Raw genomic sequence first — 15386 nt, 5'->3', positions numbered from 1 at the left:
ATAGATGGGTCAGGGAATGAGGCAATGGGAGGCTCAATAGATGGCACAGGTTCAGATGGTATAGATTCAGTAGTAAAGAAGTCAAAGAACCGATCTTCACTCCATGTCTCCCCCTAAAAAGAGGTTGGGAAATAATGAGTGGTTTCAAAGAATGTGACATCAAGGCTAACAAACATCTCTTTTGAGATAGGGTCATAGCATTTGTAGCCTTTCTGGGTAGGGGAGTAACCGATGAAAACACATTTAACGGCACGAGAATCCAATTTATACCGTTGGTGAGCATGAACATGAACAAATACAGTACAACCAAAGATTTTTAGCGGAAGAGTGGATGAGAGTTGAGAGGTAGGAAAATGCTCCTAGAATTTCTGGAGAGGAGTGGCAAAGGAAAGTACTCGACTCGGCATTCGATTATTGAGATGGGTAGCTGTTAAGATGACATCTCCCCAAAAATAGTTTTTAATTTTTGTAGTCAACATCAATGCCCGAGTTACTTCAAGTATATGTCTGTTTTTTCGTTCAAGAATCCCATTTTGTTGAGGGGTATCCATACAAGAGCTCTGATGAACAATCCCATTTTCTTGAAGATAAGTTCTCAGAATATCATTAAAATATTCCGTACCATTATCAGTAAGTAAAATTTGAATTTGAGTTTGGAATTGTGTTTGAATCATAGAATGAAAACTGATAAAAATGGAACGAACTTCAGTTTTATCTTTCAATAAGTAAACCCAACAAAGACGAGTATGGTCATAAATAAAAATAACAAACCATTTTGTATGGGTGCGATTGAGGGATCTTGAGGGTCCCCACAAATCACTATGAATCATGGTAAATGGGCGGGATGGTTTGTATATGGATGATGGGAAAGAAGCACGTCGGTGTTTTGCAAGCTCACGCACTTCACATTGAAACTCAGAAGACATTTTATTTGACTAGATAGACGGAAACAAACGATTTAAATATTGAAAATTTGGGTGACCCATCCTAGAATGCCATAACAAAAGTTCACTATCTCTAGAAGTAGATGCAGAATCACACATTGCAGTATTATATTTTTCACTTAAGCTTGCCTCAAAGTAGTAGAGTCTCTCATACGCCTTAGCAGTGCCAATCGTCTTCCCCGATGACAGGTCTTGAAAAACACAATGAGATGAAACAAATTTAACAGAGCAATTGGAGTCTTTTGTTAACTGGCTGATGAATAACAAGTTGCAAGATAACTTGGGAACATGTAGGACAAATTTTAAAGTCATAGAGTCAGATATGTGAATACTTCCTTTACCGGCAACTGGTGAGGGAGAACCATCTGCAATTTTGACACTGATTTCTAGCATATGGTGAATAGGATGAAAACAATTGATAAGAACCAGTCATATGATCAGATGCACCCGAGTCAATTATCCATGGTGATTTATAACAGGATATAGTATTTAAGGCTGACAAATAATTACCTCGGTGAGCCAGAGAATCAACGGAAGACTAACTTGATGTTTGAATTGAGGAAATCATTTTATACAGCTGATCCAACTGCTTAGGGCTGAATGCACTACTTGGAGTGGTATTATTGGTTTCTTTGCCTTGTGATTTTTCAATTGAATTGTCAGTAGTAGCTTGATACCCATGATTTTTTTGATTTTGTCTCGGCTTCCAATCTGTAGGCTTTCCATGAATCTCCCAACAGGTATCTTTTGAATGACCTGGCTTTCGACAGTGCTCGCACCATAATCTACCTTTTTGTGATCTTTGCCTAGGGCCAGAGCTCGCAGGAGTTTTTGTGATTAGGGCCGAAACTTCAGGCCCACTGTCTTTCCGGGTTAGGGCTGATATTTCAGGCCGACTGTGTCTATGCGAAGCCTTCAGCATCACGTTACGACGACTCTTCTCACGCCGCACCTCTGCGAAGACCTCTCGAGTCAAAGGCAGGGGATGCTAGCGAAGGATCCTTCCTCGCACATCGTCCAGGTCGCGATTGAGGCTTGCCAAGAACTCAAAAACTCTTTCATTCTCGAGTCGCCTCTTGTAGCGTATACTGTTGTTGGAGCACTCCCACTCTTCATCGACGCTTAGGTCAAGCTCCTGCCAGAGAGTGGTCATCTCCATGAAGTAATCGGTGAAATCCCTCTCTCCTTGCCGTAGTTGCCGCAGTCGAGTCTTAATCTCGAAGATCTGGGAGTAGCTTTCGGCATCAAAGTACGTCTTGCGAACAGCGTCCCAGACATCCTTCGCCATTGGTAAGAACAAGTAGATCTTGCCAATTGAGGGCTTCGTTGAATTTATGAGCCACACAGTCACCATGGAATTCTCGAACTTCCATTTTTGCAGAGCTGTGATGTCGGTTGTGGCGGATTTCTTCCTTTCGCCGGTAAGGTATCCTAACCTTCCTTTGCCTTCAATCACAAGTTTAATGGACCGAGGCCATTCACGGAAATTTTTTCCGTTCAATTTCTCCATCGAGAGTGGAAAGGCCGTGTTGTCTAGCCCATGCGAACCCACGAAGGAGATGGCTTCAGAGTTGTTGTTGAGAGTTTCAGAGGAGCTCGACCCATTGCTGTTGACGACGTCATCTGCCATTGTTAGCCAAGGCTTAGAAACCCTAGCTCTGATACCATATGAGTAGAATTCTATATCATTTATGTACATTCTAATCTTACATTATATAATACAATCAACTATTCTAAACAAGGAAATAATCCCCCTACAGAATAATATAAAATCTTCTACATTTACCCACTTTCCTAATTCATTATTCACAAAGATACTTGGAATTTTAACACACTTAAGCCTTGAAATTTAACTCAACCAACCATGTTAAGTAACCTTGATTTGTTACCATCAAAATGAGATTAAATCTTGTTAGGTCAACATGCTTGATTAGCACTTTGTAGTTTTTGGTTACTACCTTCTTTGTATTTAGCTATTAGATTTATCTTATTTTATTTGGACTCTAGGCAGAAGCTCCATTGACACATCACACTGCAATCAAATTGTTTAGTTACAATTGTTTTATCTTTTAGTTAGGCCTGCATTTTCATTTTGTCTTGATAAAACCATGTGCCTGCACGTATACAGAAACATATTTTTGGTCTAAGCTTTTGTTTGTTCCAAACATATTGAAGGCTCGATCCAACTTCATTTCTGGATGGGGTAGTGATTACCCTAAAAAAAAATGGAAATGTAAAAATTTAAATCAGTAGTATTATGGAATTATGCAGTATTAAGTTACGGGAGTGGTTAGGTTGCATAGGTAACTATGAAGCCACCTAAAAAAGAATGCACAATTTCAAAAATCATCTTGTACTTGGGATATCTGGGTTCTCCAAATAATTTTTAAAAAAAAGGATCACCCCCTCCTAAAAAAAACTTTAAAGTTTTAGTTCAAGTTGGAGGGGTTTTTCATTTCCAAGACAAAATGGCAACTGTACTAAAATTTAATGATGTAAGCTATGGCTGCTTATTATTCCAATTTCTGTTGGAAATCAGGTGTTTTATCTATATTACATGGCTAATTTTTGAATGAGGTATTTGACTAGATGTGGTTTGCCTTTAAGTTGTGACGTTAAGTTGTTTAGCGTTTGAAAGATAGCATGTAAATATCAGTGTGACATAGCCTGCAAATATCAGTGAATTATAGTAAAACCCACAAATTCTTTGAAGTTTAAACTATTTTTGTGGATTATAAAGCTACCTTCCACTCCCCCGTCGCACAAGAAATTAAGAAAGAAAAAATATATGGAGATAGTAAATAGATGTTGCTGCTCTCTCTGTCCCCGTCCCCACACCCACCTTTTTTCCTGGAAAATTTACACACATCTATCATGACAACCCCTCACTGCTCAATCAAAATTTGTTCAATTTAGCCGAGGATATAGATGGTGGAGAGTATTTTTTTGCATTTAGAATGCTGATGGTGCTTTTTCAGTGAGAGTTATCATTTGTCGAAGCCTTATACCTTTGGGTAGTTAGAACTAATTTACTTGTTTGAATTGTATCTAGAAGTGAATGCTCTTTCCTTATTGGAATGTCACTGTTTTCCAAGCCTGGGCATTATTTTAAATTTAAAGTATTGATGTATTTGAATTTTGTTGATAAATTTGTAGTCATTCCCAATATTGACAGGCTTAGGTAGTCAGTAAAAAAGTTTTATTTCAGTTTATGCGGGCCATGGGGTACAACCCAAACATCTTTTGTCATATGAGAAGCCAAATTATAATACTGATAAGAGCATTGAAACCAAATCATTGGTGAGCTATTGAAGTAATATGGTAAATTTGAGAGGGAAAATGTAAGGGCTAGATGAAAGGACCAACAAAATGGTCTTGCTGTTTGGTTTTTTGGAAATGCCCTTGAGACTAAGAACCAAAAGAATAAGGGAGGCCAAGGGTCTGGACAATGTTGTCAAGGTCTTCTCTCTCTCTCTATACACACGTATATATGTGTGTGTGTGGGTGCGCACACGTGTGCACATGCACATGCATGTGGATGGGCGCTTATACTCCGACTTATTGCGCCTTCAGATATTGGATGACATAATTGGAAATTTGGATGCAAAAAGATCATGCAAATAGCAAATGTAGACAGACAATAAGGTAATTTTTTGCCATTACATTTTTCATTATTGCAAGTATGCATTTTTGGGGGACGACCTCAATGTCTTTCACGGTTGGTCCTGACAAACAAGTTTCCACATTGCTACTTAGATGTTCTCAACCTTGTCTTTTGGTCTAAAAAAAAATCCATTTATCTGTCCGTGTCCCCCACCCACAAATAATGCCATTTTCCTTGGGAGTTGGTACTATCAGTCGACCCATGCTACTGCAGGATGTGTTTTTCTTAGATGATTTGCATTTTTGTCACAGAACGTAACGAATAGCATCCTACTAAATTGTCTTCAATAGATTACTCTAAAAAATTTCATGATCTGCAATAAAATATGCTAAATTTTATAAAATGGGTCAACAACGCTAATCCATATAAATAGAGGCTATTCAAGCTTACAATCAACCAATCAACAACTCAAACCTCCTAATCCTTGAACATTTGATTCCTACATCCAATGTTGCCGCCTTCACAATTATCGTTGTCAAAATTAATATTAGGTGCAACAGTAAGGTTGTTGCTGTATGACCTGGAGGTCAGGCGTTCGAGGCGTGGAAATAGCCTCTTGCAAAAATACAAGGTAAAACTGTGTACTATAAACCCATTGTGATCTGCCCCTTTCTTGGACTCCGCATGCGCGGGAGCTTTGTACACCGGACGCCTCTTTTTATTCATTTATAGCGTGGAATTACTTGCCTTATGATATTTTACTATGAAGAACTGAAGGTGAAAGAATTTAAAAGGAAAGTTTTAGGCTTTATGTTTTGAGGTCTCATATGATTTTAGAATCATATATTAAAATTTTAACCTTGTGATATTGCTGCCTGGTAAGTTCATTATAATTCATCCTTCCATTTGGTTATTTTTTATTTTTTATTTATGTAGTGCATTGTCCTTATCGCTTCTCTACATAATCAAATTATCAAAGATCTGCGCATATAATGTTAAGAGGGGTTTTATTAATTAGGAATTGTTTTAGTTATTTATTTATTTTTATTTTTATTTTGTTTCTAGGCTTTTTTACTTATATTTTTTTATTCTTTGTTTTTGAGCTTTTGAGGATCTCGTCTCCTTCACTTTGTACTTTTCTCTATTCTCATTCTTAATGTATTTCTTTTGCTATCAAAATAATAATAATAAATTTAAACTAATGTCAGGATTTAATTTACACAAATCAAGCAAAGCTTGCCAAACCATTAGAACCAATAAACATGCAAATAAATTGTTTTGGTTGTGTTTTTTGGTTTGTTGATGGCAGCTCATTAAATGGTGAAAACTATCTAGCAAGGTCGATAACCTTGAGTAACTTAGAGAGCTCAAGAACCTGCAAATAGAAAAGAGAAATGACATAGATGTATATTTTTGGATTCCATTATGAGCAAGTGAAAGTTGGTAAGGTTCTTGCTAGTGTGGACACCTTTGGTACTGCTGGAAATGGAGTGTTTTTTTTTTTTTTTTTTTTTATCACACCTAGGTAAATATCTTGTAATATATTCTTAAAATGGTAATTCAGCTAGGAGACATTAATTTAATATTTTTCTTAATTTAATTCATAAACTAGGTAAGCTAATAAATGTTTTTTTTTGCTAGGAAACACCGTCTGACTAGAAAGTAGCTGAATGAATCTTCAAATTAGTTCACTTCTCAAACAGTAGGCCTAAGGCTTAACTATTTGGAATATAATCCAGACAATATGGAACTTTTTATCTTTTTTCCATATAATTGATCTCCATAAACCCTTGTACAAGTCATTAGTGAAAGTTCAACCCGTAAAATAAAATTTTAGTTAAAAGTTTATCAGTTGAAATAAAAAACCAAAAATATCTAGCATAGATGAGTGTGAATTGATCAAACTTAAAAGCTTTAGCTGCAACACCCAAATAAAGAACATTTGGGCTTTCTCCATTACTGGGTGGGTTTTGAGAACCTAATTGATTGTGTAGGGCTCCCATTTCATAGAGAGCCTCTCCAGCTTTCTTGAGCTGAATATTTTGCCAATGGCATCCCTTGTATAAACTTTTGGAGACCAATCATTCACCTCAGTTGGTTTAGTCGCAGCACCCAAATAAAGAACATATGGGCTTTCTCCATTATTGGATGGGTTTTGAGAACCTAATTGATTGTGTAGGGCTCCCATTTCATAGATAGCCTCTCCAACTATTCTTGAGCTGAATATTTTGCCAATGGCATCCCTTGTATAAACTTTTGGACACCAATCATTCACCTCAGCTGGTGTCTATGTTTCCCCATCTTTCTATTGAATTAGTGAAATAATTTCTTTAGTTTAAATTAATTGATAAGGGAACAAACACCCTTTAATGAAATTTTTAGAAGCCCAAAACACCAATCACAACAGGATGGCGAAGTAAAGCTTGGCATTTTCCACCTACACTATTACACAATTTGTTGTCTAATGTTCATAGTTAAAATTGCAGTAGTAGCAGCAACAACAATGGCATAAAAGATCAACAGCAGCAGTAACAAGAAGTATTCAACCTAGACCACCAACTACCCTCAGCAAGAACATCACAGAAAAACATAAAGAATCAATATTTTCATTGTGAAAATAAAAAATGATTTTTATGATTAAAACATTCAAAAGAAAACTTTCGAGGGATACAATCAGTAACTTCTTATCAAAACTACATTTTGCACAAATAGATGAAGGGATGCGACGCGAGAAAAAAAGCAAAATAAAACCTACCTAAGGTCAATTGAATGATGGTGAAATTTTGATACATCAACATCTATAGGACATTGGACATCTTCAAATGCCTTGATGGAATATAATGGAACTATTTAATTTTATGGATAAGCTAATATGCTTTAAATATTTTCTTCCTTTTTCTAATTGAATTGCCATGTCATATTTATGTTATTATTTGTAAAATCTAATATGCAAAATAGGTTTTTTGAACATCTAGAACTAAATTTCTGACTCTTGGGACTATGTAGGACAATGTCATATGTAATTGCCTTGAAGCATAAGCCTAGAGCATGCGCTGCTTCAATCCTTTATTAGAAAAATCAACTTCATCAGTCTCAAAGGTATAATAATCATTGCTTAAAAAAAATTGATAATAATTTTGATATTTCATGTTTAGTTTAGTAGATTAAGAAAGAAGGGGTAGCTATGGAGGATTACAACACCTTATACGGGAACCACAACAGATTCACAGGATTGGGCACCCATATTAACTAAAGAAGGCCAAGATTACTTCAAAACGTAGAGAACACAGGTGAATGGTTATAAGACGAAAGAAAAGAGGAAACATAGAGACTTGGGCATAAGAAAAGGATTAGGGGCCTTTGTTGATAGGCCTAAAGGGATTCAAAGCTTACAATTTGAGGGACCTGAGAGGATTATTCTGCAGCAGTGTAATTTTGGAGTTGTTGAACCATAGAGGGGTTTTTTGTAGGAACAATACCTCATCTCCAATTTGTCAAAATTGATAACCATAGAAAAAATTCATCTCCAATTTGTCAAAATTGATAACCATAGGACTATGATCCGACGACTTCCTCATTAGATACTCCAAATGAGCATTAGGGAAAGTATTAGAGAAACTCTTATTCATAATTGCCCTACAAGCCTTGCCCAACAAGAGTGATCTTCATGACCATTACACCATGAGAACCTCCTCCCACTAAAAGATATTTCCACGAGTCCAATGTTATCCAAGCAAGAATTGAACTCATCCATGGCTCCAATTGGTCGTGGATTACCTCTAATCTTCTCCCCATCCTCTCTAATCATGTTAAAATCCCCCACCACAATCTAAAAGTGATCCTCATGTTGTAAATTCTCCAAAGCTTGCCACAATTCCTTGCGTTCATTCTGAGTACACTTTGCATAAATGAAATAAATAAAAAATTTTCTATTATCCAAAAGTAACCAGCCAAAAATCATTTGATTATTCATACAAACCGTCTCAAAATTTAAGTGCTCTCCAAAATACTCGCAACTTACCTCCCACATCACCATTACTGCAGCAGTTAAAAAATAGTATCTGGTTAGCTAGCTGGGACATCTGGGTATCCTCTAAGAACGACTCAGCAATATCTACAATCGCAACTTGGTAACGTCTAACTTAATCTTTCAACCTCCTCGATCTTCCCAAACCTCTTACATTCCACACTAGCATTGTGTCAATCATAGATTAAATTTTAAGGGGTGGATAAGAACCCACCGAGAATGACGCACACATTGTCCTAGCTGGTTCTTCAATGATGCCAAAGAAACTTGTAAATCCAAATCAAAATCATAATGTTTGTTCTTACTCAATGGTTGTATAAGTCTATCAGTATCATGGCTTGAAGCATAAGTAGGCGAAGATGTCCCATCTAACTTTGAGGGTTGAACACACTCTAATTCTAAAACTTCGGATACTACCTCCACGTTCCCCCCTGCACCACCTTGCTCCACGAGGTTGTCATCCACTCCCATCATCTCCTCCTCCACACGTGCACAAATCAAGGCTTGGTTCTCCTTTAAATCCACGTAATTCTCCTCATTCACCATAGTAGTTGCCTCCACTTCTGTCTCATTGGTCCTTTTATCTTTTGCATTAGGAACAAAATTCTCATGCCTTGATCCCATTTCCATAATATTGCCATCCTTTTGTTTTGTAACATTCTCTACGTTAACGGTATTGTCCTTCTTGACTTCACCTTCCTTCTGCACTTAAATTATCACCGTCGATTTTTCCATACCCCCTGACTGTTCTGGTTCCTTCACGTGAGACTCCACAACCTCAGGCTTTGCATTAATGGGTGTCGGGAGGCATGTGTGTCCTTTTGCTTCCTGTTTCTCCTTTTCTCTCTACATTTTCTTTGGCACACGAATAATTTCTTTATCCCTCCTGCCCTTATTTTCTCCAGCTTTGTAAATTACTTCTTTATGTCCTTGACAGCATTTGGAACAATAGCCATGCTTCTCATACCATACCTCCTGCCAAATCACTTTATTATTTGAAACAACAATGGGAAATCCCTGTACCGGTTCCTTTTGAAGGTCAATCTCTAGACATATCCGTGCACCAGACGTTCTAGTCTTGTTCAATGTCGCATTATCAACTCCTAAAGATCGACCAAATTTGGATACTAGGATTTGAAGACAATTCAAGCGATACATATGGATCGGTAAGCTAGGTAGGAATATCCATTGGGGTGCCAAAGGAGACTCCTTTTCCAGATCAAATCTTTCGTCCAATGAAACAACCAAAACGAACACCCATATATTACTCTTCCTTTACGGGCACATGCATGCACAAAGTCCCTCTCAGATCTCAACTGTACAAGAACATGGTGACTGTCCATGAAACTAACTATTGGAATTTCCAATAACCCCTAGGTTTTACCCACTGTAATTCTGATGACATCTATTGAGGGCATAAAACGTGTAAATTTCAGGACCAAAGCAAATCGGAATTCCTCAGCCGTCTTTGTCATCTCCATCTCTGTAAAAATGAAGCCCTTTTTTCCATTGATATTCATAGGATAACACATTGGCATTTTGAATGTAGGCACCACTGTCTTTGTTACCATATGGGAATACGTCCTTTTGCTGGTATCTCCAAGTTCAGAAGTCCCTACCGGTGAGGGAGTCACTAGTGGAATGGGCGCCGCCATGGGCAACCAAGAAATTAGCAACAACACGTGAAAAAATCTTAGAACTCTGAACAAAACACTGCCCTTTGACGAGTGGTGAGGGCATCGGTGAGGCCAAGCTAGGGTGGGACGACTAGGCTGGGTTGACAGTGGAGAGGACTAATGGCGTCTTGTCTGACGACGACGACGACGATGACGAATGGCAGACGACGACAGTGAGGGAAATTCGACGACGGCAAGTGAGGGTTGACGACGAAGATGAGGCCAAGCGAGGGAGGGGTGACCAGATTGGGGTTGGCGGCTGGGACGACAACTTCCCCCCTTCACCATCATAGATCTAAAATTTTTTATCATTAAATTTTTTTTTTTTAAAAAGGGGGTGGAACACAAGGACTTCCCAAGAGGTTACCATCCTAGTACTACTCTCATCCAAGCACGCTTGACCGCAGAGTTCTGATGGGATTCGGTGCATTAGTATTGGTATGGTTGCACCCAAAAGATAATTGATAAAATTTTTTATTTTTTTATTTTTTTTAACACTCGTCAGAGGGTGGTGTTTTGTTTTGGAGTTCTAAGTAAGCTTTTTTAATGTGTTTTTGCTACTTTCCTAGTTTGCCCTTGGCGGCGCCTGTTCCACCGGTGACTCCCTCACCGGTGCAGACTTTTGAACTTGGAGATACCAGCAAAAAGACGTATTCTCGGATGGTAACAAACACGATGGTGCCTACGTACAAAAAGCCAATGCGTTATCCTGTGGATATTAATGGAGAGAAGGACTTCATTTTTATAGAGATGGAGATGACAAAGGCGGCTAAGGAATTTTGGTTTGCTTTGGTCCTGAAATTTACATGCTTTAGGCCCTCAATAGATGTCATCAGAATAACAGTGTTTAAAACTTGGCGGTTATTGGAAATTTCAACGGTTAGTTTTATAGACAGTCACCATGTTCTTATACAGTTGAGATCTGAGAGGGATTTTGTACATGCATGGGCCCATGAAGAAAGAGTAATAGATGGACGTTCGTTTTGGTTGTTTCACTGGACGAAAGACTTTGATCTGGAAAAGGAGTCTCCTTTGCACCCCAACGGAAATGCCTACTTGGCTTATCTGTAACGACTCGAAAATTTTCGCTCAATTTCTCTAATACTACTTGTAATGACCTGAACATTTCATACAACGGAAGACCTTAACATTCAATTACCAGAGTATTAAATAATCTCAATATAACAATATCTTCTATGACATCACAAATTACATCCCTACTGCTCAGAAACATTAAAACATAATAAAATAATACAATTCTAGATAAGACCATCTATCCCACCCATGCTTTTGCTGTGCTACTCTGATTACTCTTACCCTCCACGTGAATTTGTAAAATGTTAAAGTTTTCATGGGGCGAGATACCTCTCAGTAAGTGGGGATAAATTATTATCAGTGTGTGGCAGGTGAGTTGTCATGTAAGTAAGATATAACAATTTATTAACACACTTTTACTGTAATATCATTAGTATTGTACTCACATTTATGTACATATATTTGGAAATACATATTTTCATTTAAAAACGTACTTTAGCTCACCAAATACTTTATTCTCATAAATCTATATACATGACTATATAGTTGTAGCTTGGTATAAAATAATATTTCTATAGATTCACATTTCTGTATAAATAATCATAACTTTATACTAATTTGCTATACATATCCTCATGTTGACCTGTATACGAGGAGGGTAACCTCATGCTGGCCGGTATATAGGGAGGGACTTTGATATACTCATCCTCATGCTGACCCGTATGCGAGGAGGATAACCTCATGCTGGCCGGCATACAAGGAGGGACTATACTCTATACTCATAAAATTGTCATATCGTAATACTGTATGGAACTATCATATCATAGCTCTATAATATTCTGCCATACACATCCTCATACTGACTTGTATATGAGGAGGATAACCTCATGCTGGCCCGTATACAGGGAGGGACTCTACTATACACCTCCTCATGCTGACCTATATACGAGGAGGATAACCTCATGCTGGCCTGTATACAGGGAGGGACTCTGCTATGCACATCCTCATGCTGACCTATATACGAGGAGGATACAACCTCATGCTAGCCCGTATACAGGAAGGGACACTACTATACTCATCCTCATACTGACTTGTATATGAGGAGGATACAACCTCAGGCTGACACATATACGAGGAGGGACTCTAGTATACTTATCTACATAACTCTGTATACAATCGTCTTTCATACTGGTCACAGCATAAAGTCGGCCATATCATAACTTACTAAACATAAACTTTCTGCTCTATAAACATAATATTTTTAAACCACAGTTCTTGTATTGTTTGACGATTTTTCCTAAAAACTTATTATAACATGCTTATTCTAGGAAATCATAGTGTTTCGATATAACATAATTTTCATAGAAAATCATACTTATGCTACACAAGTGTAAGTAATATTCTAAACATAAAATCTGCCCTGATATCATATTCTCTAATAATACATATTAAATCTATTTTCCTGTTTAACAGCAGTATTTTGAAACACTGTACTATATCTTATGTAATTTTTGAAAATAAATGTTATAACATATTTATTTTCTCATGCCGCACAACTTGAGTGATAATTTAGGTATAATGATCTGCCTAGAATACCTATATACTTCTGCTAGAAAAATAATCATATACTCAACTCTGGAATCTTATTTAAATTCAACAACTGATTTTTCCCATGACATAGATATAATAATTAATTCAAACTCCCTATTACCTCAAGCCTGATAATTCAGCAAAATCATATTTAATATTTCCATAATCACATGCTCTATTTAAATCAGTTAAACTTATGAAAATACTTGACATAATTTATTCCTTTTACCTGACAATTAGGCTCGTCTACTAAATTCTAACTCACACCCAAACGTCCATAATATCAAAAGTTCTGATATTACACATACATACTTCCTTGTCAACCAACTAAATTCTCAGAATAGTTCTCAAATTCATATTTCTTGAATTATAAATTATTTATTATTTACTTGGGTTCTTGGAAAGATAGTCGTTGGGGTCCTCAACCCATGCTTGTAGGGTCCCAAAGCACCCTAACCTTGAAAATATAACACTCTAATTTTACTTCACAAAACTCTAGAATATTCCCATACAACACAAAATCTAAACTCAAGTAAATATGATAATACTGAAAATACACACATAATTTTACTTACTCTGATTTTGGGATGATGTTCAAGTTGACCTAACCAACAATCTACTCCAACAGACTTGTAGAGAATCTCTCCAGAATCAACGTGGCGACTTCTGATTGTCGAAATGGGGAGAAACGGGACGAGAAACAAGAGAGAAGTAGAGAGAGCCGTGCAGGAGAGAGAGAAAGCTGAGAGAAAATGATTTCTCTCGCTAAAAAGTGATTTTCATCTATTTATAGACCTCATGCCACGTGGTCTCGTTGACGAGCCACGACACCTTGCTGACGAGTCCAAGAAGGACATTCGTCGATGAACTCATATCCTTGTCGACAAATTCTAGGCTCCGAAATTAGCCCCCTCGGTAAATTCTTGTCGACGAGACCCAGTTGAGGCCTCCTTTGAAAACTCTTTTTCCTCTTCTTTATTTATTATTTAATTTCTATAATTATCCGGGCTACTACATTATCAATCCATATGTATTGCCCAAATTGTCTTCAAATCCTAGTATCCAGATTTGGTCAATTTTTAGGAGTTGATAATGTGACATTGAACAGGACTAGAACGTCTGGTGCACGGATATGTGTAGAGATTGACCTTCAAGAGGAACCGATACATGGATTTCCCATTGTTGTTTCAAATAATAAAGTAATTTGGCAGGAGGTATGGTATGAGAAGCATGATTTCTATTGTTCCAAATGCTGCCGTCAAGGACATACAGAGGTAGTTTGCAGAGCTGGAGCAAATAAAGGCAGGAGGGATAAACAAATTACTCGTATGCCAAATGTGGAGAGAAAAGGAGAAACAGGAAGCAGAAGAACACAATTCATACAGAGTCGAAGGTTGTGGAGTCTTATGTGAAGGAACTAGAACAGTCAGGGGGTGTGGAAAAGTCGTCGGTGATAATTGAAGTGCGGGAGGAAGGTGAAGTGAAAACGGACAGTACCGTTAACGTAGAGAATGTTACACAACAGAAGGATGACAATACTGAGGAAATAGGATCAAGGCATGAGAATTTTTTTCCTAATGCAAAAGATAAAAGGACCAATAAGACACAGGTGGAGGCAGCTACTTTGGTGAATGAGGAGAATTACGTGGATTTAGAGGAGGACTAAGCCTTGATTTGTGCACACGTGGAGGAGGAGGTGATGGGAGTGGATGAGAACTTGGTGGGGCAAGGTGGTGCAGGGGGGGAACATGGAGGTAGTATCTGAAGTTTTAGAACTAGTGTGTGTTCAACCCCCAACGTTCGATGGGACATCTTCGCCTACTTATGCTTCAAACCATGATACTGATAGACCTTTACACCCGTTGAGTAAGAACAAACATTATGATTCTGATTCAAATTTACAAGTTTCTTTGGCAACATTGAAAGACCAGCTAGGACAAGGTGTGCATCATTCTCGGCGGGTTCTTATCCACCCCTCAAAATTTAATCTATGATTGACACAATGCTAGTGTGGAATGTAAGAGGTTTGGGAAGATCGAGGAGGAGGTTGAATGATTTAGTTAGACGTCACCGAGTTTCTATTGTAGCTATTGCTGAGTCGTTCTCGGAGGATACTTGGATGTCCCATCTAGCTAACCAGATATTGCTTTTAAATTGTTGCAGTAATGATGATGTGGGAGGTAAGCTGTGGGTATTTTTGAGAGAAAACTTAAATTTTGAGATGATTTGTATAAATAATCAAATGATTTCTAGTTGGTTACTTTTAGATAACAAAAAATTATTTATTTCTTTCATTTATGCGAAGTGTACTCAGAATGAACGCAGGAAATTGTGGCAAGCTTTGGAGGATTTACAACTTGAGGATAACCCTTGGATTGTGGTGGGTGGATTTTAACATGATTAGAGAGGATGGGGAGAGGATTAGAGGTATTCCATGATTGCTTGGAGCCATGGATGAGTTCAATTCTTGCTTGGATAATTGTGGACTCATGGAAATGTCTTTTAAAGGG

General features: G+C 37.6%; 1 protein-coding gene and 1 pseudogene across 11 annotated transcripts in view; one reads left to right on the top strand and one right to left on the bottom strand.

The window, feature by feature from the left end:
- The window catches only part of LOC131162682 (uncharacterized), a 45705-nt gene that overhangs the window by 15807 nt on the left and 14512 nt on the right, over positions 1-15386 (top strand). For 2 of the 11 annotated variants that reach the window (XR_009138861.1, XM_058119286.1), the window contains exon 3: positions 12267-12557. The exons of 7 other annotated variants lie outside the window; for them this stretch is intronic. Coding sequence is in view for 1 of the 4 variants with exons in the window: in XM_058119286.1 (XP_057975269.1) it covers positions 12267-12376 (110 nt within the window). In the remaining 3 variants the exon portion in view is untranslated. Of the gene's footprint in view, positions 1-7554; positions 7648-12191; positions 12558-15386 lie in introns of those variants that run through there. 2 more of the 11 variants (XR_009138859.1, XR_009138860.1) reach the window with 2 other exon arrangements.
- On the bottom strand, positions 10586-10703 carry LOC131163274 (5S ribosomal RNA; annotated as a pseudogene).

The sequence above is a fragment of the Malania oleifera genome, chromosome 8, assembly GCF_029873635.1.
Source record: "Malania oleifera isolate guangnan ecotype guangnan chromosome 8, ASM2987363v1, whole genome shotgun sequence".
In the NCBI taxonomy this organism is placed as follows: Eukaryota; Viridiplantae; Streptophyta; class Magnoliopsida; order Santalales; family Ximeniaceae; genus Malania; species Malania oleifera.
The sequence above is the reverse complement of the archived record's forward strand: the minus strand, read 5'-3'. Positions and strand labels throughout refer to the sequence as shown.